Source organism: Vicugna pacos, chromosome 15, assembly GCF_048564905.1.
Source record: "Vicugna pacos chromosome 15, VicPac4, whole genome shotgun sequence".
NCBI classification, from domain to species: Eukaryota; Metazoa; Chordata; class Mammalia; order Artiodactyla; family Camelidae; genus Vicugna; species Vicugna pacos.
Window position 1 is genome coordinate 7,598,556 of NC_133001.1, and position 23,432 is coordinate 7,621,987.

The following is a 23,432-nucleotide window of genomic DNA, read 5'->3' on the forward strand; positions in this document are numbered from 1 at the left end:
AAGCTCAGAGCACTCCAGGCAGCAGCTGAAGCCCTGGGGTGTGCCCCGGGCTCCATGGAAAAGGGCTGGGGAGATGGGCAGGGAATATTCTGTCCTACGGTCCAGTCCATCTCCCAGAGCCTCATGGGTTGAGCTGTCACCCATCTTGGAGGCAGTGCACAAGGTGCCAACCATCCTCCTTTCACCAAAGGTAGGGCTCGATCATGCTTCTGAAGACTGGGGTTCAGTTTGGGGTCCAGACACTCTATGACCAGGATTAAGGGTCAGTCTAGGATTAGGCTCGGGGGTCTGTTTTAGGCCAAGTTTATGGGTCAGACCACAGTCTGGATCAGGGCTCAGTGTGAGGCCAGGGCTCTGGGTCCATCTGAAGTGGGTGGAAGAATGTCCCCTATGGCATCTTACTGGTCAAGAGGGCTGCTGACTCTCCCCTGTCCCCCGTATTCCTACTCTCCCTCCCAGCTCTGCAAGTCTTAGGGAATCATAATACCACGGCTTTTCTTCTTTTTTTCCCTAAGTACTCTTTGGGGTTTGAGCAGAGAGATGGTTCCAATTAGGAAACCCAGCGACTATTGCTGTGAAGCCACGCCGTCCCCATAGACATTCCCCAGGACCCCACTTGGTTGGCTGGGCAATAAAGACTCAGAATGACTCCCCCATGCCCCCTCCCAACTCCCACCTGAACAGGAGGAGAGGATGGAAGTGCCCAAAGCCATCAGTGAAGTCGGGGGAGGGGAAGACAATAAGTTCCTGGAGACTTTTGCTGTGATCCCGGCAGAGCAGACACCTCCCGTGGTCTCTTGAGGTTGGAGGCGGGTGTGCTGCGTGAATTTGTTGACAATAATCGCCTAAGTATGTGTGCCTGCGCCTTTCTGTGTGTGTGTGTGTGTGTGTGTGCGTGCGTGTGCGCACGCACGTGCATGCGAGTGTGGGTGCACACAAGGGTGCTCAGTATTGGCCTGTGCATCTATTTGCATCTCTACAAGGCTGTGTCCATCCTTTCAGAGGTTGATACCTCCACAGGTGGTTCCCCAAGGTCACCTTGGGTGTTTGGCCACCTCTGGGGAGTGCTGTGTCTGGAGATCAGGCTAGACTCTGAAGGCTCTTCGAAACAGCAGGGCGTCAATAATCTTCCCTAGCCCCATTCTCGCCCAGCCTCACCCCCAGGTAGGAACGGTGTGGCTTTGGTATCAGGGCTCCTGGGTACCCAGTCTAGAGTTGACTGTCCTGTGAAACTTCCCCGCCTCTGCTCTCTCTTTCTGGGGTCACAGTGGCCCTCACAGAGACTTTATGAGTGTCTGGGCCCCAAGCCGCCAGGGATGGAGGTCTGAAGGCGCTGAGGCAGAAGCGGAGCCACTTAAGAGTGTACATGCAGGCCCTTGGGGTTCGTCTTCCACCGTGAAAGGAGCCGGAGGGCAAGGGGAGCAGGAATTGCTTCCCCCTGAATCTGTAGTGCTACGACTGTCCACCAGGTGGGGTTCCAGGGCAGAGAGTGAGAGTCGAGATGCCCCAGCGCTAGAAGCAACAGACAAGCTTTTAAATCTCCGCCTGCCCCATGAACCGCGGAAGCGCTCACACAGGGAGGGACAGCACAGATGCTCGCCCCTTAGACACTCACACGCATTCTCTTCTGGGGAACTCTGAAATAGAACTCTCATTGGGTGCAGGGAGGTGTTAAAAGGGGAGTCTAGTTTCGTTTACACACATAAAATCCTCAACTGAAGGTTAGGTCTTCTGATCTGAGAGTACGAGAATGAACGAGGGGGAAACGGGGCTGGAGAAACAAGACGCGCAGGAGAGGGCGAGGCAGGCGCTAGCTAGACGCTGTCGGGGTTGGCAAGCATAGCTCCATGTATCACAGACACGCAGGAGGAGAGGCCAGATGACAGACGGATGCACGATGCACAGACACACATCCAGCTCCAGAGAGAACACAAGCCCGCAGACACACTACATAGCTCCACAGACGTCGGGCCGACCGGGGGACCCACACGCGCGCGCACACAGGTGCGGCCCCGGGCCACACGCACCTCTTGCACAGGCACGCGCACTGGGCCCTCAGAGGCGGGCTGGGAGAAGGTGACCGCGCTCACCCGGCATGTTTATTTACTAATTTATCAATGAACACTTGTACCCGACTCCTCCTGCCTCCGGGTGCCGGGGCCGCCGCATTTGTCCTCGGCGCGGGACATTCGCCGGGACCAGCATCGGGGTCCCTCCGACGCTGCGGAGGGCTGGGGGACTACAAAATTAGAGGGTCTCAAGGTGTCCGAGAGGAAGGGCTGCAACGTTAGCGGCCCGGGACGCAGACGGGGAGAGGGGAACGTCGGGGTCTTGTAGGGTAAGCCATATGGAGAGGGGGAGGGGCCTTGGCATCCGAGGTTTGGTGATGTCCGGGTCCGGGATGGGGGACCCCAGGGTGAAGGGATTGGGAGTAGCAAATGAGAAGATTGAGGGTTCCTGGCAGATAGGAATCACGGGGTTCCGTGGGATAGGGGCTGGGGACCCTAAGCACAGGTTCAGGGGCTTTTGGAGCCCTCATTCGAGTGGCAGTCCGGCAGAGACCTCAGCTGCTGGGGCGACGGCCCAGACGGGACTGCCTGGGGTGGGAGAAGGGGGCCTGGGAGGGAGGAAAAGAGGGAGGGAAGTAGCCTAGCAGCCAAGCGGGCACCGTGCGAGTGCGCACCGTGTGTGTGAGTGTGTGTGTGTGGTGTGTGTGTGTGTGTGTGTCTCATCTCGTCCGTCCGTAGGTGCCGGGCTCAGCGAGACGCCAGCAAGAAGGAAGAAGAGGCGAGAGGTGAACTGAGTTTGATCCTGCGGCGGCTACAAGTGGGTCCGGGGCGGGCGGCGGGCTGCGGGCGGCCGGGGCGGGGCGGGAGGCCGGCGGGCGCTCACACGCTCCGGCCGCCGGCCTCTCACCACGCCTCCGGCTTTTGTGAGCGCGGGGGGGTGGGTGGGGGGTGGGGGTGGGGGGGCTGGCGGAGCGCCCACGGCGCAGCCTCCCGCCTCTATATAAACACACGCATCGCCTGGCTTTGGGCTCAAATTCAGATTGAGAGAAGCTTTTAAAACCATCAGCCCTGAAATCCTGCCTCCTGCTTTTCCTCCTCTTTCATTCCTTTTGCCTTCCTTTCCTTTTCCCCCTTTTCTTCCCCCAGCAGCAACTCCAGAGCCGAGAGACTGCGTCCCAGGACGGACTGCTTTTTCTTAATTGATACAATAGCCCAGCTCGGGTTTTCACCTCCTCCCCCAACCCCACCCCGCCTCACCCCTCCCGCCCGCCGCCGCCGCCGCCGCCCCAGCGCCCGCCCGGGGCTCTGTCGCCGGCTGCGTCCCGTCCCGGCCGCGGTCCGCCGGCTCCGCACCCGCGCCCGCCGCGCCGCCTCGCCCGCCGCGCCCGCCTCGGGGGTGCAGCGGCGACTCTGGGGCTCGGGCGCGCCGCCCGGGGCAGCCCAGGCACTCTGGGCTCGACCTCTCCACTAGCCTCAGCCGGGGAGCCTTCCCCCTCTCACCCAAAGTTTCTGGGGTTCGTTGGAATTTGGGATTCAGGATTTTTTCCTTTTTTTTTCCACCTAGGAATTTGAGGGGAAAACTTTCGGCAAATCGATCGTATTTTCTCTCCGCTAGTTCTCTGTCCCCCTTCTTTTTTTTTTTTTTTTTCGAGCAGGGGAAGGGGCTTACGAGAGAGGCTCCCGCTGGACAAAGTTTTCCAAAGTTTTCCGAATGTGATGGTTGCGGGGAGAGCTAATTCACCAGCTTGATTCACGGCTTCATCTCACCACCCCTCGAGCAGCCCCCAAGCCCTCTATAAGGGAACAAACAAACAAACAAACAAAGTTACACTCTGAGTCGCCTCGTGTCTCCTCTCTCTTCTTTTGGGCGATTTCCCCCCTCTCTCCTCTCCCCTCGCAGCCTCCACTTCCCTTCCCTCGGCCCCTTCTTTTCTGTTTCGGCTGGAGGTGCCAGGACCCCCGACCGCAGCCTCCCCTCCCCCGCCGCTCCCGTCCCTTCTCGTCCGGCCCTCCCCTCCCCCGCCGCGGCCCGCACAGCCAATCCCCCGAGCGGCCGCCAACATGCTCTTTGAAGGCTTGGAGCTGGTGTCGGCGCTGGCCACCCTCGCCGCGTGCCTGGTGTCGGTGACGCTGCTGCTGGCCGTGTCGCAGCAGCTGTGGCAGCTGCGCTGGGCTGCCACTCGCGACAAGAGCTGCAAGCTGCCCATCCCCAAAGGCTCCATGGGCTTCCCGCTCATCGGAGAGACCGGCCACTGGCTGCTACAGGTAAGGGCGCACTCCTCGCTCCGTTGCTCTCCAGGGTCCGCTAGCCGCAAGCACCGGCGAGATGGAGCCGCCGGCCGGCCAGGGGGCGCCGGGAGCCTGAAGGCATCGGTCCCCGCCCCGCCCCTTCCCTCCTCTCAGCCTGAGCTGCCCGGGCTTCCCCTGCCCGCCTACGGTGTGGTTCGGAGCCCGCTGGCGGCGGGTGCGCACGTTTAGGGGGCTGGTAAGAGAGGTACTCGCACCCGAGAGGGCTCACGAGACTGACTTTTTCCAGTCTCAAGAGACTCAGCAGGGGTGCATAAAGCGTCCAGGCCGGGAGTGCGGGGGGTGCAGCGCAGCGCGAGCCGGAGGGGGCGTCCAGTTGTGAGTCGCTTTCGCCGCCCCTTCGCGCTCCAGGCCCCAGTCGCCGTCCGCCTCTTGGGCTTTGACGGTGTCACTGGGATCCGAACACTGAGTCAGGGAGAGAAGGAGAGGGCCAGTGGCAGCCAGAATTGCCCCTTTAAGATCCGGGCTGTGTTCCCGCCTCATCACCGGCTATGCCAGGTACAATTGCCCTGGTCCACGGTCCGAGAAAGTGTGTGTGTTTTGTGGTGGGGGAGGAAGGAGGTAACCCAAAGAAAATAAGACTGAGACCCGAGGTTTCCCGGCTTTCGGAGAAAAGGGTCTACTTACTTACTGGGTGGGGACGGTTTAGCAGGGGAGAGTAACTTGGGAGAGGTGTGATCCATAGAGCGCGTGTTTGTTGTTAGACGCCGCACAACCCACGCTGCTGGTGATAATAGGGGTAGGCGCGTCGGGAACCAGACCCAGGTAGGTAATGGGGAGATTAACCTGGAATTAACCTCGTCAAGTGCTAGACAATCGCTTTTGCAATTTGATACACTCCAGGTTTTTCTTTGGGGAGGGGGGTCCTCTGGGTTAACCGCGGGAGGTGTGTTATGTGCGTGTGTGCTCGCGTGATTGTCGGGCGGGTGCTGATGCGAGTTAGCGGAAGGATGGCTGTACTGAAACAGACAGCCCCAGCACGGGAGAGGTGAGGCGGGAGGTGAACGTACAGATCCGTAGGTTTAGAAGTGCGAAAGCTTGGCTTGAAATTAACAGACGCGTGCAATCCGCGCGCGCACACAGACACCCCGTGCAGCCCCGCCCCGCCCCCCCCCCCCGCCTGGCGCCAATTGACAGCAGAGCAGGGGCGAGAGGGGCATGAGAGGTTCCTCTGCCCAGTGGTCTTCCCAAGTCTTGGAATCAGTCCATCTTATTTGGGGACTGTTCGTGCAACAAGGTGGGGTTCACTTCAACCAATGGGACCCCCCCAACTCCGTAAAGAAATCCCTAGAGCTACTTCCGTGCCACCACACTTAAAGGGTTAACTGCAGCGGTGGTCTAGGTTTTTGGCCGAGACTTTAGGAAATAAAATAATTCACAGGGGTATCGGCCTCTGCCTTGTTAGAGCCAATCTGCAGAATTCGCAGTCTGTCACCCCCGACCTTCCCTGATCTCCACCCCCGCCTCCGACGTCCCCCTGACCTTTTCTCCGAATCCCACAAGGACCCCTGGGGCTCAGTGTCCAACCGACAGGTAAGGTGGGGAGAAGGAAGCAGGCCTTAAGTCTCTGGATCCATCCGCCCCCGGGGCCTTTGACTCTAAGGTGGGAGGGAAATGGGGGATGCCTGTAGAGGAGCATTGAAGGGGTTAATGGGAGCCCTCTGAATCCCAGCTTTATTTTTTCGGAGTCATTTATCAGATTTTACGGGGGGACCTCCAAGGGCTCTCCGTTTCCACCGTGAGCCATCTAAACAGAGCCCAGGGCTAAAAATACAACATTTTTGTATAAATTGGACTCGCGGCCCGAGCGGCTGCCCCTATGAAAGTCCTCTTTGTGAAGACCGTGGAAACGGCGGACAAATAACTCTTTATTAATGCCACAAAAAACGCACTTTAATTATAGTTAGGCAGATCAGAGGTGGGGGGTGGCAGGAGAGAGGCGGCGGCGACCTCGGAAAATTCACAACCCAACTTTTGTGTCGAAAGAAAAGAAAAACAGAGGAAACGCAGGAGAGGAGAGAAGGAGAGTCAGACGGAGTGAGAGAGACGGTAGAGACCGAGGGAGGGAACTCCGTTCCTCACCCTCCTTTTGTCGCACCTCCACCCTCGCCTCGATTTCTCTTAAAGGGGTAGACGCCATCTAGAACTGCGGCTGGGTGGGGGGAGTTCTACCCCACCCGCCAACCTGGGAGTGGGGCGGTGTCCCCCGCGGCCCAGCCCCCCTCTTTTGGAGGCGCGGGCGCTCGGGGCAGGCTCCTTGTTGCGCGCCCGGGCCGGAGGCGCATGTGGAAAAGTGATTAGGGCTCCAGGTTCTGCAGAGTCACTTTTCGGCAGGGCTGGGGTGTGTACACATCTAGATGGAGAATACTTTTCGGTGGAAGAAAGGAAAGTGAGGAGGGGGACCAACCCGGGAAAAGAGGAAGCCGAGTTGTCCCTTCGGGGGTGCATGACCCCACAGGTCTGGAGCCCGCATCCTCACGTCTGCTGGCGGGCAGGCGGGACAGCCTGACAGGTGGCGCCCCTCCCCTTCTCACCGGGTGTTGCCCGGCACAAGAAGGGTTAAAATGTGGGGTTGGGTGGCGAGCGTCGACGTCAAAGGTGAGCGGGACGCCCCTGCCCCCGCCCCTCGGAGGTCCCCTCGGTTTCCGGTACCCGCGCGGGGCCGGCACATCCAGCTCCTCCGAGCGCCGGGCCCGGGCTGGGGCCTGGCCGTGCTCGGCTTGTGCCGCCGCCGCCGCTGCTGCCGCCGCCGGGGATCCGGTTACCTGGGGCGGCCGCCCCGCCTCGCCCCGCCCCGCGGGAAGCGCCTTTCTCCGCGCTCGCGTTCCAAACTCCAGGGCGGCGACTAAAGCCCTTTTCAGTTATTTCCAGGGCAAAGATTGCATTAGGAAAATCGCGGCTCTCGGCCCGTGACCCTGCCCTTTGGAGCCCTCGGAGGGCCGCCGGGTCCCTTCGCGGCCCACACCCGCGAACGGAGGAAACCCCAACCCCCATCTGTAGTGATTGCCTCCGGGCACCGACCGCTCACCGCTATAAATAATCTTTGGCCTGCGGCCACCCCGCGGGGTCTCGCCAGCCCGTGGCTGGGAGCCTGGAAATATTTATTCCGAGAGTCTCCGGAGCGCGAGGCGGGGGATGGGGGAGGCGGAGGCTCTAGCTTCGAGTCCCGCCGTCCGGGATACCTTTTCCCTCCCGCAAGTCATTACTAAAAAACAGTCTCCCGCGGGGTGCCCTGGGCCTCTCGCCCCCTTGCATTATTTATTATCCTCTAGGCCCTACTTCCCAGTTCTTGTGCATGCTATGAAAAATAAAACCTACGTGTGTGTGTGTGTGTGTGTGTGTGTGTGTGTGTGGTGGGGTAGAGGACTGGTGCCCCGGGTGGGGTCCTCCACCCCTCCCCCGCGAGCCCTCGAGGCTGAGCCTCCAGGGCGTCCCATCTGGAGATGTGGGCCTTGAGAGAGGTTTCTCGCGTGCCCCCCCCCCCCCGCAGGGTTCTGGCTTCCAGTCGTCGCGGAGGGAGAAGTATGGCAACGTGTTCAAGACGCACTTGCTAGGGCGGCCGCTAATCCGCGTGACGGGCGCGGAGAACGTGCGCAAGATCCTCATGGGCGAGCATCACCTCGTGAGCACGGAATGGCCACGTAGCACACGCATGCTGCTGGGCCCGAACACGGTGGCCAACTCCATCGGTGATATCCACCGCAACAAGCGCAAGGTAAGAGCTCTGGGCTAGGAGCCCCGGAACCGTGCTCTGACCCCCTTTTCCCGTGCACCCCCCCCGGGGTAAGGAGTTCTCAGAGCCCCAAGGACGCCCCCACCTGAATCTGCGTCCTCATTTGCACACCGTGCTGGAGAGGATCCCGAGGCTTTCAGCCTAGACGGCTGCGATTTGGGATCCAGGTTCTGCACAGGCCTCCTCCGGGCCCGCCCTCTTGCTGACCCACTACGCCATGCACACTGCCAGGCCCAGCGAATAGTTATTTGGGGGGTGGTTTGGAAAACTTAAACATGCGGCGACAGGGGCGTCCAACGCCTGTCCTCATCGTGCTCCACAAAACTAGAAAAAAGAGAGGGTGGATGGTGGCCAGCGCTCCCCTTTTCACTCCCTGGAATTCCGAGGACTTGAGATGGATCATTCTCAAATCACACCTAGCCTTCCTGCCACAGGTTGATTTAAGGGCGACACGGGCAGGGGCGGGGAGCCGGGGACACCTTATGGGCAGCGATCGCTGGGCCCTGCCTGGGAGAACTGAGGTGAAATTTGGGCCACCGCGCGCGACGATCTGGACTGAGGAAGGAAGGGTGGAGGGGTGGGAGAACCGCCGAGGGGCGGCGGGGGATCAAAGCGCACCTACCCCCTCCCATAAAGAGGAAGAGAAAGTGGGTGTTTATCCCGTGGATTTCCCGAGCGCCTGGAAGAGGCGCGGAGGAAGCGAGCCAGCGCGCACGGAGCAGGCCTCCCCGCCCCCTCCCAGGGCTGCGCCGCCGCCGCGGCTCCGAGCGCCGGCGGCACGTGCTATTTGAACTGCAGTAACCCGAAAGCTGAGCCGCCGGCGGGCGGGGCGCCGGCCCGCTGGCTTAAAGCAGCCGCGATTCGGGGGAGAGGGTGGGAGGGGGGCCCAGACGACCTCCCCTCCCTTTATTTTTTCCATTGGGTCAGTGGACCCACCAGGTTTGAAACCCAAAGGAAAGCGAGAGGCGGCCTCTGATCTCCGGGAAGAGTAGCAGAGCGGGAACAGGGGAGGGGGCAACGGCGGGCAGCCCCCTCCGCCGGAAGCCTGTGTGTGAAGTGGTCTTGGTGAACAGAGGAATTCATGCTATGGTATTTGATGTCTTACGAACTGCCTGTGAAGAGTACTTCTCCATAGCAGACAAAAGGAGGAAAATCACAAGGGACTGGTCTGCGCGTACACCGCTCCCCCCCAACCCCGACCCCGGGCCAAAGTGTGAATTTCAGGGGCTGGGAAAGGGGCTTCTAAAGTCGTCTCCCCATCTGCTTCACCAAAGCAGGAAGCAGCTAACAGAGCCCGGGGGCAGATGACGAGGGTTCTTGGGAGTGACTGGGAGGGGGCTGTAGGCTCAGGAATCGGGGCTTTTCAAATATGTTGGACGCTTCTTTTTTTCTTAGTCTTTCTGACTCTGCGGAAAGCTTTTTTTTTTTTTTTTTTTTTTTTCAGAGAGTTAGGAGAGAGCCCGAGACTCAGAAACCCAGCTCCAAAGAATGTGGCTGCTTCCTCATTTTATCTTTATGAAGGCTTTGACAAGAAAGCGATTGAGAAGGGGACTCTGAGGCTAAGAGAAGCTGGGAGACTGAACCACTGTTAGGAAGGGACGAAAAGACAGGGCAGGGCCTACAACACAGGCATCCTTGGAAAGAGTTGCATCTAAGTCACCAGAGCCCACCTGGGGCTGCGAAAGCTGAGGGTGGGGGTGGAGATGGGGAGTGCGTGCTGGGAGGCAGGAGGCTTGGTCAGGACCTGAGTGTGAGACCCTGGGAGTGCAGAGGGCTTTGGGGGGAGGCTGTTGCCCTGCAGTTTCATGCACACTCTGCTTGATTTGGCTTTGGGCCTCCAGGTGGGGAGGGCCCCCCTGGAAAGCCCCAAGATTTTGGCTTACATTGTTCAAGGGGGAGGAGATAGGAGGGGCACAGATGAATGCTGCTGGAGGAATATGCCACGAAGAAAAGGGGAGGTAGGGACTGGGTGAGGGGGTGGGATCCTGGTAGGGCCAGAAAGGAAAACCCTGAATGAAGCATATATGGTCCCCCTCTTTGGGGCACCCTTGCCCTCTGGCTCCTGGGGGAGGGTGTGGTGCAGCCAGAGACCAGCTCTTCCTGACAGTGGCTTGGGAACCTGCAGGAGGGCCATCCTGTGTGTACTAGTCACGTGCTTGTTGTGTGGCACGTATGGGGCTCCTATGTTAAATGGGCAGTTGGAAAGGTCCTTCCCCCCAAATCTCTAATTGATGTTCCATAAACTTAAGTTTACAGGATTAAATAGCAGGTCTTGTGTCTCAAACATAGGTTTGTATTTGAAACATAGAAGCGGGGAAACTTGGTCTTTGCCCTCAAGAAGTGGAATCCAGCTGGAGGGATGAGAAGCGTATACGCAGAGGCACACATATTGGTCCTGGAGAAAATGGCCAGTCTGTGGATCCAATGCCCAGTGGACTCAATCTGGCCAGGGTGGGGCTGCTGTGTGCCACTCCCGTCCTCCCCCACCCCCCAGGCCTTATTTAGCCCACGGTGCAAGCATGGGAGCAGGGACTTGGCTGGAGAGCCAGCTGTTGGGCCAGGCCCCAGCCCGGTTAGGATGTATTTGCAGGAATTGGGGCCCAGGTGTGCTGGGGCCCCGCTGGCGGGGAGCTCAGAGCGTCACTATTTCCATTGGGGCTGCTGCCCCACCCCTTCTCTGGGAGGTCTGACCAGATGTGCTGGGAAGGGGCTCCTCACAGCCATTGCCGCACTCCAGGTGTTTGTCCAAGGCTGCCCTGGTGGTCTAGGACCAAGAAGGGTAGGGTTGCCAGGGAGAAAGTCCAGAATATCTTGCCGAGTCTAACAGAATCCTATCTGGAAGCCAGACTTGTGTCCCTATAACTATGACCTCAGACTCTGTCCCTCCTCTGTTGTTACCCACCCCCTACCTGGAGCCTGGGATGTCTCTGAGGGGGAGGGACCGTATCCCTCTTTGTGTGCAGAGAGCCTGGGTTTTGCCTTAGAAGGGTGCATGGAGTCTGATAAGGAAGAGGCACAGAGAAGGAGGGGTGTTGCTGTGGGTAGTTCTGGAAGCACCCAGGGCCCAGCCACCCAGACCAGGATCAGACATTTCCTCTTTCCCTTTGGAGATAGGGCCGGGACTCTTTGACCAAAGGGCGGGCATCTTCAGGGCTTTTCAGACAGTGACCCTGAGACTCTGGCAGGGAACTTGGAGTGCATCACAGGGATGCACTTAGCCTTGGAGCCCTGGGCTGGAGAGACCCCAGGAGTGGTGGTCTTGTTCCTCCTGCCCTGACCCCTGGCTTTAGGGACCTCTGTGCTCATGGCTGAAGTTGGGGAGCAGCTCCCCGGGTTTTAGAGGTAGAGATTAAGAAGCCCTGCCTGCCCACCTACTGCCCGTCACTGACCTGGCCTTTGGGCCCCATCCTGAGTGGAGGTGGAGCTCAGGCTCAGGGTTACTGCACTCCTCTCAAATCCTGTGTATCCTGGGGTTTGTGTCAGGATGGAGAGGCCAGGAGATGCCTCAGCAGGAGGGCACAGCCAAGAGGGCCGGTGGTTGCCGGTTCCTGGGGGAGGCCAGCTCAGACTGGCTCCAAGTGGCCTTTGGACGAATGCACAGCACCTGGCTTGAATGTCACATCTGCCAGGTTCAGCTCAGGGCAGAAGGTCCCACCTGCATCAGATGGGGAGATGGTATGTGGCACAGCCAGGCAGCCCTGGTACTGGGAGCTCTGCCCCGCCCCCCAGCATAGGCACAGAGCCTTTGTTCGGCCAACAGAGATCCTTCACCCAAAAGTTACTGTAACACCAGAAACTGCTGAGGGGGCGGTTGGTAGGAGCGGATCTCTCTGAAGGTCGGCGGGGGAGGGTGCCCACTGCCCAGCGCCTGGGGGTGGGCTCCTCGCTCTGCCTGCCCTTGTGCCAGGCCGGGGCTGCCCCTCCCTCTCCCCCCACTTCTGTGTCCTCCCAGGGTGGGGCGGGGTCCAAGGCTGTGATGCTGAAACGTGTTTGCGCACTCTCCCAGCCTGGGGAGACAGTTGTGGCCTTGGTTGGAGGTGGGGAGGCTTGGCTGGAGTCCCGTCTGGCCCTGAGCCCCCTGTGCCATGTTGTATTTGTTCCAGGTTCCCCACGCCAAAAGGCAGGGGTTAGCGGTGTATCTCCAGGGGCTGACAAATTTTGAGAGCAAACCAGAGTAGCTGGCTTTATCCTTGGAGTAAACTTGGGCCATAGAGGTGGGTCTCCTCCAGGGCTCTTAGATAAACTCAGAGCCCCCAGGATTGGTAGAGGGTGACTCAGTGGGGTTTGGAGTGGCAGAGGCAGGGTGTTCAGGGACCCTAGTGAGTGTGGCCAGTCATGCCCTGGATGTGACCTTGGAAGGGCCCTTCCTGCTGTGGGCCTCAGCTTTCCAAAGGGCTTTACCTACGGCTGGAGAAGGGGAAGAGGGTCTGGGTGGACCTTCTCAGGTTCTGTGGTCCAGCAGGTATGTGCTCAGTGCTGCCCTCCCCTCCCCTACCACGTGCCATTGTTGTGTGGAGACCATTGGAACTGGAGTCAAATGGGGGACAGCTACTGCGTTCCCACAGATGCTGGGAACCCAGAAGGGGCATGCCCAGGCTTGGGGGGTCTGGGCCAGCCCCTCCCAATCAGAGGGGCTGAGCGGGGCCTGGCTCGGGAGGCAGCCAGGGTAAAGCCAAGGACCATGGAAACGCCAGGCAGCTGGGAAGATGACGTCCTCTCTCGGCCTCCCCCTTACTTGAGTATAAAGTACACACCTTGGCGTCACCCCTGTGCTGTGCGGACAGCTGCCGCGGCGGCTGCCCGCCCTCTGTTATTCTTTCCACTCCGCAGGCCGTGGCTCCGGTGGCTTGGCGGGGTGGCCTGCCCAGGCCCCCACCCTCCTGGGCAGCCGCTTCCATTCCTCCCAGTCTGAGTCACTGGCCCGGGGAGTGGGTTCCCTCTCGGTTCTTCCTGCTTCTGAAGCTGCCCATCCTCTCTCCCTCCATCCACAGCCGCCAGGCCAGTGGAGAAGGGGAGGTTACCTGGCTGAGGGGTCAGCACGCAGGGCTGTGGGGGTCCAGTGAGCAACGCCTCTCCCAGGGCACTGGGTGAGAGGCAGGAGCGGGGAGGGAGGCATAGGGGTGTTGGGGAGTCATTAGCAAAGACCAGAATGGGGAGTTTGAGCCTTGACAAGCCCCCTGGTGGTTCCCCCAGACCCTGGTTGCAGAATCAGCTTTTATTCCAGGGAGAGGGAGTAGCCGGGTTGCAGGCTCTTGAACCAATTGCATTGTTGGGAAAACCAGTAGAGGTGGGGGGAGGGTTTCCGAGCACATCCTTCAGAGTGAGGGCGCATCCTGCCCCGCATCCGTGCCTGAAGCTCCCGGGTCTCCCGTGCACCTCTGCCCTGCTTTGTCTGGCACCAGCCCGGCTGGGATGTCCATACCTGCTGCTCCCTCTGCAGGGCTTTCCCCAGGCCAGGCTGGCTCCCGGTGACCTTTGTCCAGCATTCTTGGCTTACTTGTGGGAATTCCCAGGGAAGCCCCAGAGGGAAACAAAGCAGCCCTGGCTCTTGCTACGACTGCGGTCAGGGCATGGGCTCTGGGGCCCGCCGGGAACCCTTCCCCTCTTCATACTGAGCCGCTCCGCCCGGCGCCTTCCCCTGTGCCCGAGTCCTGACCCTGCCCGCCCCCACGTGCCCAGGCCTCCCTCTGCCCTGGCCCGCACCTCCGCCTCCTCCTGGCCTTTGTGGTGGGTGGTGGTTTCTGGGCTGCCCTGGCTTTGGGAAGTGCCTGCGCTGTTCACCCTGGGCACGGTCCCAGGGAGGAGGCCCTGGAGTTTTCCCGGCGCCTGGGAGGCCCTGATGCCTGTGGAACAGCTAGGCCGGAGGCAGGGGCCTGGACTTGGTGACCTCTGAGCAAAGCCCCTTCATCCCAGTGTGCCTGCAGTCTCTGCCTTTGCTTGGCTTCTCTGAGTAATTCCTCCACCTCGGGGCTGGGGAAGGGGTGTGGCTCAGAGGACAGTCATGGGACAGCCAGGTGGAAAGGGACTGCAGAGCATTCAGTTAGACTCCGGGATGGTCAAGGTAAGAGCTCTGGTCATGGCTGCAGTTCTTTCAGAAGCCCCACCCCAGGTGGCCTGCAGGTGCGGGGTGTCAGTGGGCTTCCTGGGGTCATTCCAGCTCCTTGCCTTGCGCAGGGCCCCTTCCCATCTAGAGATAAGGCATGGACCCCCTGCCCTTGAAGTCTCTCTGCTCAGTCCTAGGTCCCCTTGAGTCCTCCCTGCCCTCCTTGGCCCCCAGGGTTTGAGGAGGAGCGATTCAGCCAGCCATCGCTAGAGGGCGCAGGCAATGTAACCTTTGGGGCAGGGCAGGGCTTATCCCTGGGTCCTGTCTGGCCCACTCCTCCAGGTACAGTGGGGACCCTCTGAGCGCCTCCTTCGGTGACCCTGGGATGGCCCCTCCTGAGCTTCTGTAGCCCATACGGGATGTGTGAGTGGGGGCCTGACAAGCACTTACGGGATGATTATTGCAATGCCAGATTCTGGGCTTCTCTGAGGGGATAGTACCTCAGAACACATGGATATTGGTGTTTATACGATCTGTACATTGAAAGGACCCACAGAGGTCACCTGGTTCCACCTCACCAATTTACAGGCGAGGAAACTGAGGCTGGGAGGGGTGACTTGGCCATGATCACACTCACACAGTAAGTTGGTGGGTGATCTGGACTTAAAAGTCAGGTCTCTGGGTGCCCAGCCTGCCTTTCCCCAGCCCCAAGTGCATCTTAGAGCCTAGCTGCTTTGACTTCGGCTGGTCTTGGTGGGCCTGGCCTCTGCTCAATTCCCCCTCCACCTGCCCACCTTTGGGCCCAGGTCTCCGTGTGCTGGAGGCCCTGGCCAGCCCCTGCCCTCTCCCCTTCATGGCAGTGCACCTCATTCTGCCCTGGGCTGGCTGGCTCTGGCCCCTTGCGCCTGCCTGCTCCTCCTCCAGCCTCCCCACCGAGGCCTGGCAGTCACAGAGTTATGGTCCTGCCTCCCTTGTGAGCCTGCTTGGCTCCCACAGAACCCTCTCTGCTCATCCTGTGGGCTCTTTGCTGTTTTGTAAGGGCCCCTAGTGAGCCAATGTTGGGCCCCACTCCCATCCATAAAACTCTTGGACCAAGAGCTGAACCTGGAATCCTAAGGACACTAGGGTGGGGGAGCTGGGGCAGAGAGCACCCTGAAGGGAGGTGGCAGCTGAGTTCCCACCCCAGGAAATTCCCAGGGCCCCCACAACTGAGCAAGGTGTGAGTGACCTGCCCAGACCTGGGCTGCCCTGGCCACCTCCCCTCATCCTTCCACATTCCAGCTGTCCTTTCGTAGCAGGAGCAGCCCCAAACAGTGCTGGCTTCTCTGCCCTTCACCGGCCTCCTTCCCGCCCTCCCTCCTCCTGCCCACCGGGAATTTCGGAATGAAAGTGCTATTGTGAATGCCTGGCTGGGCCACTGAAGGGCCAGCACTGTTATTTCTACAAACCAGCCCTCCCATTAGCCATGCAGGGCTGGGGCCAGGAAAATGTTACCTTTTCCTCCTTGAGCTGACTGCAGGGGAAATTCTCACATTTACAGTTTGTGCGGTGGTTGTGTTTGGGGGCAGGAGGGGAGGGCAGGCGCGTGTGTGTGGTTTGCGTGGGGCTGGGGGGCGGTGTGGCTAGAGGAATATTTGTCTCCTCCCTCTGTGCTGCCCCTCCCCTCTCTGCCTTTCCCGATGACCTTTCCCTTGGTGCTGGTGGGGGCACCCCCTTCTGCTCTGGACTCTGGAGACTGAGGTTAGAGGCTGTTGGTTACCAGTGAGACCCACAGGCCATCAGTAAATAACCTAACATCTTACCTTCTCCTGTCCACGGTGGGCAGCAGCCTGAAGCCATGCATAGGGGCATCTGGGTGAAGAAGGGGCAGGAGGACTGAGGAATTCCTTGCTCAAGATTCAGGAGGACAGAAAGCAGGGGAGGTGGAGACAGGGACTCATTGACTACTTAAAGTGGACTGGGAAGATACAGGAATTAAAAGGGCTTCTATCTGGGTTTCTGATCTTCTGGGGTGGAAAGCCTTCTCCCCATCCGCCTGTCTCCAGACCCGGCCACACTGAAGACACTTTCATGGCACAGCTGTTAACAGACTCCCTAGGATCTCCACCTTGTTATTTCCCAGGGAGTGAGAGCAGTTTTGGGTCTCAGGAAGTCCTGCGTGCTGTCTAGCCTTAGGCTTTCTTGTTCTCCCATCAGTGGAGTAAAAGAGCCACCTACTGTTTTCCACCTCTTCCTTGTCCAGTCTACTCACCTGTGTTCTATTTTTTTGGGCCACTTCTGCCCCGTGGCCTGGGCATTCAGGAATGGCCCCTGCAGTGGAGGCCTCCTCTCCAGCCCCGCCCAGCCACCTCTTGTGTTGCCCCCATGGCTGGTCCAATGCCTGCAGATCTGTTGGCAGCTGGACTGTCTAGTCTCCAGGTTCTGCCATTGTTTGGATCACATGCTTTTCTGGGGCTCAGAAAAGGAGATGACAGCTCAGGTCACCCTGTGAGTGATGTGGAAAGTCTTAACTTCATAAACTGTGTTTTAATCCTGTCCTTCCCCTGCCTCCCCTCCAAGCCATGGGCAGTAGAGGGTGGGTGTTCAGAGTAGAGGAGCCAGCAGAGGGGCTGTGTCTGCAGATGGATGGGGTTGAGCTCGATCAGAGTAAGGACCTGGAGTTTCCCCCGATTGCAGTCATGGGAGCTGTGCTGCGGTCAGGCCTTGTGAGCATGCCCCAGCCCATCTGACCAGCTCGCCCCTCTGGACCCCCAGGTCTTCTCCAAGATCTTCAGCCATGAGGCCCTGGAGAGCTACCTGCCCAAGATCCAGCTGGTGATCCAGGACACGCTGCGTGCTTGGAGCAGCCACCCTGAGGCCATCAATGTGTACCAGGAGGCACAGAAGCTCACCTTCCGCATGGCCATCCGTGTGCTGCTGGGCTTCAGCATCCCCGAGGAGGACCTCGGGCACCTCTTCGAGGTCTACCAGCAGTTTGTGGAGAACGTCTTCTCCCTGCCTGTTGACTTGCCCTTTAGCGGCTACCGGCGGGTGAGCACACAGAGCCTGGGAGGAGGCGAGCTGGGCATCCGTGAGCCCTTCCTGCCCTTCTTGAGGGAGGGGGCAGCTGACCGGTCACAGGGACAGAGAGAGGGGAGGTGTCAGCGGGAGGGCGGGGTGGAGCCTTCACCCGGGGTCTCTGCAGCTTAGATGGGAAGTTCTCAGAGGAGTACCCCCATCCCTGGCCCTGCCCGGCCTTGGGAGGAGGCTGTCTGTGACCCTGCCCATCCCCTTGGGTGACCGGACGGCCTCTTTCTCCTCTCAGGGCATTCAGGCACGGCAGATCCTACAGAAGGGCCTGGAAAAGGCGATCCGGGAGAAGCTGCAGTGCACGCAGGGCAAGGACTACTCGGACGCACTGGACATCCTTATTGAGAGTAGCAAGGAGCATGGGAAGGAGATGACCATGCAGGAGCTGAAGGTGAGGCGCCCTCCCTCCCCCGGGTGGGAGAGTCCGCGTGGGTAGGGCCACCCTTCCCTCCCCACGGCTTGCTGTGCACCCAGTCCTGGTGGTGGGTCCCCACAGCAGCTGGGCTCCATGCTTTCCCCACCCGTAGTCCCATCTGCCATTTTGAAAAAGGTGCTGAAAATTGGCTCTTAGAAACCCTGAACAGACTCAGCATTAGCGGCTTTGCTGACACGCTGGCGGCCACTCCCCCACATTCACTGTTCCAGTGCGTTTCCCAGTGTGGCATGTCCCAGTAGCCCTGGGAGGTCACCTAGGGAAATGCAGGCCCAGAGGGGAAGCCACTTTCTGGAGGGCAGCCTCAGCTCTTGCGGAAGAGCAGGGAGATTTGGACCTAATTTAGGTCTCCTCTGGTTCCCACCAGCCTTTTCAAGTTGATGACATTTGACACTCTCCCTGCCCACCTGGCACTGGCCAAGCCTAGCTGGGCTGCGGGCACTGAGACTGTCCACGCTGGGCTCCGAGAAGGGCTTCCTGCCTGCCCTTTCCCAGGGTGGGTAGTCCACGTGAGGGGAGGGGGCATCCGTTCATCTTTGCCTAGACTCTGCCACCCTCACGCTGGCCTGGTGCTGGTGGCCACGGACCGCACACTGCTCCGTCCCTGTTGTCTCTGCTTCCCCTGTAGTCTGGCTCCAGCTTTTTTCCTGGTGATCCAGGAAGGAGCCCTAATGCCTTTCCCATTTCACAATGTTTTGTGCCTCTTAGGTGATGCCATGGCAAGCTAGGGGCCCAGGTTCCTTCACTCCCCTCTCTGGGCTGAGCATCCACGCTTGTAAAGTGCAGGGTTTAGAATGAGATGACTTGTTGAGGCCTTTCCATGGGGCATCATTGCTCCCCAGGGAGCCCTGGAAGGGCTCTGAGTCTTCTGGGGGCCACCTCCCCTCGGTCTTCTCACTACATTCCCATCCCAGGGCCTCGAGGGTGTGACCCCAGGCTGCTTCCCCAGCCCCTCAGCAATCCGGACCACCTATCAGATGTCCTTCTCCTGGAGATGGAGGAAGGGGCTGGGGTGCCTGTTGGGAGGCCCAGGTTTAGACCCTGCGCCTCAGCCCCCCTCGCCCAGCAGTGCCTGCTCCTTGGGATTTGTTCTTTTTCTTCTGTGAGCTCACTGCACTGATGAGGGCCACTGGCGCTGGCCCTGGAGGCCAGCAGTGAGTGGGACACAGCCCTGCCTCAAGGGAATTTTAGGCTGGTGCTTCTGCCCAGCCAGGGGACTAGCCCTGTAACCTGTGGCCATCATGGCCCAAATGCCCCAGCAACGTGATGCTCAGAGGAAGCAGGCAGGGCCCAGCTAGATGACCCTGGGGGCACGGGGGACCCAGGCAGAGAGCGGCTGCCCCCAGGCTGGGGCCGCACGGCTGAGCCCAGGTCCAGGTGGGCGAGTGGTGCTTCTCCTCCGCGGCTGCAGGACGGGACCCTGGAGCTCATCTTCGCCGCCTACGCCACCACCGCCAGCGCCAGCACCTCGCTCATCATGCAGCTGCTGAAGCACCCGGCCGTGCTGGAGAAGCTGCGGGAGGAGCTGCGGGCCCAGGGCATCCTGCACAGAGGCGGCTGCCCCTGCGAGGGCACGCTGCGCCTCGACACGCTCAGCGGGCTGCACTACCTGGACTGCGTCATCAAGGAGGTCATGCGCCTGTTCACGCCCGTTTCCGGCGGCTACCGCACTGTGCTGCAGACCTTCGAGCTCGACGTGAGGCTGGGCGCCATGGGGCGGGGGCCCTGCCGCGGGGGTGGGAGGCTGGCTGATGGCTCCCCGCGGGGTAGGTGCCTCAGCCTGCCGGGGAGACAGTGCGGGCTCTCAGGGAGCTTCCGGACCGATGGGAGAGACCCTGCCCCAAATGCTGGGTCAGATGCAGCCCACCTGGATGTCCTGTGAAGCTGCATGGGGGCATCTATAAAGATGGACTAATCAATACGCCGAAAGGGGAGACTGGCCAGGCCCCAGGACCCCAGTGCGGTGCCGCCAGGAACAGCTGGGTGGGGGCAGGCAGGCAGAAAGTCCTGGGTCCCCTCAGACCTCCTCTGGTTCTCACCATCTCATCCCACCCCTGCCCCCACCTTGCCTCCAGGGTTTCCAGATCCCCAAAGGCTGGAGTGTCATGTACAGCATCCGGGACACGCATGACACGGCGCCCGTGTTCAAGGATGTGAACGTCTTCGACCCCGACCGCTTCGGTCAGGCACGGAGCGAGGACAAGGACGGCCGCTTCCATTACCTCCCTTTCGGCGGCGGTGTCCGGACCTGCCTGGGCAAACACCTGGCCAAGCTCTTCCTGAAGGTGCTGGCCGTGGAGCTGGCCAGCACCAGCCGCTTCGAGCTGGCCACCCGGACCTTCCCCCGCATCACCTTGGTCCCTGTCCTGCACCCTGTGGACGGCCTCAGCGTCAAGTTCTTTGGCCTGGACTCCAACCAGAACAAGATCCTGCCAGAGACGGAGGCCATGCTGAGCGCCACGGTCTAAGGCGCCAGGCCCTAGAGGGGTGGGCGGCGATGGGAGGGTAGAAACCTGTGTGTGGGCGGGGGCTGGAGCCCGGGGAAGAGGGAGGGCCCCCCAGACCTTGCCCTCCCCTGCCCCTCTCCCCAGCAAGCCCCACCCCAAGTCGAAAGGGCCCCGTCCTTGCAGGGCGGGGCCCTTCCCCAGCCCTGCTTCTCTCCAGTCTCTCCAGTTCCCACCAGCTTGGCTCCCGGGAAAGGGCGTGGCCCCGGCCCTGCGTGCCCGGCACAGTGTTAAATGTCGGTGGGCTGTGCTGCAGCCTTTGCTTGTGATGTTCTGCCCTGATCTCTCCCCTCCCTCTTCTTTTGGACTCTTTTAGTTTGAGGTCAGGTGGTTGACATGGGGGAGGAAGGAAAAGAGGTGCTCCCTTTGGCCCTCTCTTCAGCACCCCCTCCCCTCTGCCTGGGCTTAGACAGGCCGAGTGCCCCTCTGGGTGTGGCCACTGGCACCCGCAGGAACAGCATCTTGGGTAATAGAACGACAGTCACCCTTGTCAGGCTGGGCTGTCACCAGCCTGGAGGCCCTGCCCCTTGCCATTTTGGACATTTGAAATTACCTATTGCTGCTACTTTTTCTCTCTTCTGACCTTGGGGCAAAGGAGCCCCACGCCCTGTCCTCCCAGCATCCTCTCTGGTGGCCCTGGGCACGCGCACTGACATCCCCACCTTCCCACCAGGTGGCCTGGAGCCCACCCTGCTCCCTGTTACACACACACCCAAGGCCCTCGGCTCATGGGCTGCCCCCCAACACTGTCCCTATTTATTCACTGATACCACCTGGGACTGGAACTAGCGTGTCCTCTGTCCCCTGGCCTCCATCCCAGCTGTCCCCGGCAGGACTTCTGCAAGCTACACAGCCCCCCAGGCCTAGGGTCGAGCAGCACCCTAGTCGCCAGACCTTCTGTGGGTTCAACCTCAGAGCCTCACTCCCGGGGTGAAGTCCAGCGCCTCTGCCTCTGTCCCCTGCTGGAGATGGGGAAGCAGCCCCCTGCCTCCCTCCCGGCTCCGTCTGAGACCTTGATCACAGCGGGGTTCGGAGGCTGCCACCGTCTCCCACTCGGTCACTCTTCACCCCGGTGCCCCCTACTCTGGCTAGTGAGTATGGGGAAGAATACGGGTTCTTTCTTCTGATGGGGAGCCAGGCCTCTGTCATCCCCCACTCAACCCTCTCCCTTTGCCCGTTGCCCTTTGTCCTTGGAAAGGTGTCCCTGAAGTCCCTCCCCACCTCTGTGCCACTGTCTGCTTAGCCCAGCTCAGGGGGGTGGGGACTGGAAGAAGGCAAGGGGAGGTGTGTGCAGAAGCAGCCCTTCCTCACAGCTGGCCCGGGGTCTGCGCAGGGCCTGAGGCAGCTGTGAGGGGCGCTGCAGGGAGAGCTGACGAGGAGGGTATGTGATTTGTGAGAACTGGCCGGTCAGGGGATGAGAGAGGAGTAGCTCCTGCCGCTGGCCTTTGGAGTGTTGGGAACAAGACATGCCTCCCAGGGATGTTTTGGGGCCTTTGGTGAGTCTCGGAGTAATTTTGTCTGTTTTCAGATTTTTTTTTGCTTTTCGTGTTTCTCTCTTGGCTTTTGATGTTATGAAAAAGCGATGATTTGTCTTTATGAGAAAATCAAAAACACACAGAAGAGGAACGCAGGACACTGATCCCCCTAATTACCCCTCCTCCGTATCAGTAAGCACTGCGAGCAGCTCCGTGGCCCCCAGACGGGGTTCGGCGGGCAGGTGGCGCATCCCCCTCCTGCCCCATTTCCACCTGCCTGGTGGTGGGCTCCGCAGGAATGGCTCGTGCCCCACGGACCGCTCTGTAACCCCATGCGCAAGCTTTTCACTCATTCCTACCTTTTCACTGTTAAAAACACCAGTGCAGCACAGATATTATCAGCAAAAGTTGACATTAAAAAAGTTAGTGATATCTCTGTCTCGCCACATTCTGAAAAACAGGCAAAAAGTGTGTAAAGACTCATCAAAGTTTGCAAAATAGCTGTATGGTGCAGCAGAATTTGTTACCTACAGAAAGCCCCGTGTCTGGAGGGCCGTGCCCCTCTCAGCTGACCCAGCCCCAGACAATTGTTGACTGAATATCTGAGAGTAAGTGCATGCAGCTTCAGACAGGAAGCCCGCCGGGCCTGGCCCGGCTGAGGGGCGGGGAGGCTGGAGGGCCGCGGGGGGGGCCTCAGTGGCCTTCGCTTTGGGTGACCAGCCTGGGAGGGGCCGAGAAGGCGAGGCTGAGGGCATCCCCGTGACGGAGGGAAAGAGGGATCGTTTGCCCCGCTGGGTCTCAAAGGCAATAAGAAGAGAACAGAAGAAAGCTCTTGACTGGCTGACAGGAGGGTTCCAGTGTCGAAATTCACCCGTCTCCGTAGGTCCATCCGTGTCTGCATCTGTGTATAGGTTCTCTAGAGGTAGCATTAGATGAGCAGTGTTTTCTCACTTAGCATTCCTAACTATTGTAACTTGACGTTAAAGAGACAAAACCCCACACAACTCTTTCTGCCACGGGCTTGCAGATTGAAGCACTTTCGATGTTGGGCGCTGGCATATGTGTTCTGGGCACCATCGTGACCCTGCCCAGATCGCTATAATGTTATTTTATACACAAAACTTTTTTTTTTCATAAATGTTATAATTTTGTGTCTGTCTTTATAAACTATTATAAGTACTATTTTTGTTATAATTCAAAATAGATATTTAGTATAAAGTTTTTGCTGTTAAATATTTGTTATTTAGTAAAATATGAATTTTTTCTCTATTGTAAACATGGTTCAAATATTAATATGTTTTTATCACAGTTGTTTTAATATTGAAAAAGCACTTGTGTGTTTTGTTTTGATATGAAACTGGTGCCGTGTGAGTGTTTTTGCTGTCATGTGGTTTTAATCTGTATATAATATTCCATGTTGCATATTAAAAAATGAACGTTGTGCATTTTGTGATTTTGGAAATACTCAATGTGGCTCTTTTATAGGCTTCCATAATAAACCGTGGGGACTCACCCTTGTTTGGTTTTCTGGTCTCTGCCTTCTCAGCTCCCTGGAAGGGTCCTCCTGGCCACCCATGTTCCCCTGAGAGACTGACACCCCGTCCCACCTGTGAGGCGGGACATTCTTTCCCGAAACATTTGTCCTGAGAGGCCAACCCACCGTTCCTTGTGCGAAGGCTCAGAGAAGTCCATGGCCTGCCCTGCGAGGAGCAGGTTCCCTGGGGAGGGGAAGATGTAACTGGATGGCCACTGTCCCCAGAGGCCTGCTGAGGGCCAGGGCAGCTGGAGCCAGCTCCAGGCCGAGTGAGGTTGGGCCTGGCCGGGCCAGGTGTCTGGGTCCTAGACACGGCAACCCACGG

At 59.4% G+C, this 23,432-nt stretch overlaps 1 protein-coding gene and 1 long non-coding RNA gene across 4 annotated transcripts; one reads left to right on the plus strand and one right to left on the minus strand.

Moving 5' to 3' along the window:
- Positions 1 to 1,789: 1,789 nt before the first annotated feature.
- CYP26B1 (cytochrome P450 family 26 subfamily B member 1) lies at positions 1,790 to 23,085 on the plus strand. 3 transcript variants are annotated; one of them, XM_072937570.1, is made up of 8 exons: positions 1,790 to 2,004; positions 2,748 to 2,826; positions 4,084 to 4,274; positions 7,807 to 8,031; positions 16,847 to 17,122; positions 17,397 to 17,552; positions 19,006 to 19,290; positions 19,670 to 23,085. In XM_072937570.1, the coding sequence occupies exons 3-8, from the start codon at positions 4,230 to 4,232 to the stop codon at positions 20,060 to 20,062; spliced, it is 1,380 nt and encodes a 459-aa protein (XP_072793671.1). In that variant the 5' UTR covers positions 1,790 to 2,004; positions 2,748 to 2,826; positions 4,084 to 4,229; the 3' UTR covers positions 20,063 to 23,085. The 3 variants fall into 3 exon arrangements, with proteins under 3 accessions (XP_072793671.1, XP_072793670.1, XP_006201624.1); XM_072937569.1 differs by lacking the exons at positions 1,790 to 2,004; positions 2,748 to 2,826 and having other exon boundaries at positions 3,796 to 4,274; XM_006201562.4 differs by lacking the exons at positions 1,790 to 2,004; positions 2,748 to 2,826; positions 4,084 to 4,274 and adding an exon at positions 4,593 to 4,814.
- Positions 3,752 to 4,263, minus strand: LOC140685652 (uncharacterized). Its single transcript, XR_012058901.1, has 2 exons — positions 4,125 to 4,263; positions 3,752 to 3,802 (listed from the first exon to the last, which is right to left on the minus strand). It is a non-coding gene; the product is annotated as an uncharacterized lncRNA (long non-coding RNA).
- Positions 23,086 to 23,432: the final 347 nt, after the last annotated feature.

Bases quoted from the DNA above. Each gene is read 5' to 3' on its own strand.
- CYP26B1 (XM_072937569.1), top strand. From the start codon at position 4,071: ATGCTCTTTGAAGGCTTGGAGCTGGTGTCGGCGCTGGCCACCCTCGCC. The intron at 17,123-17,396 runs GTGAGCACACAG...TTCTCCTCTCAG, and splicing joins CCTTTAGCGGCTACCGGCGG to GGCATTCAGGCACGGCAGAT. The intron at 19,291-19,669 runs GTGAGGCTGGGC...CCTTGCCTCCAG, and splicing joins TGCAGACCTTCGAGCTCGAC to GGTTTCCAGATCCCCAAAGG.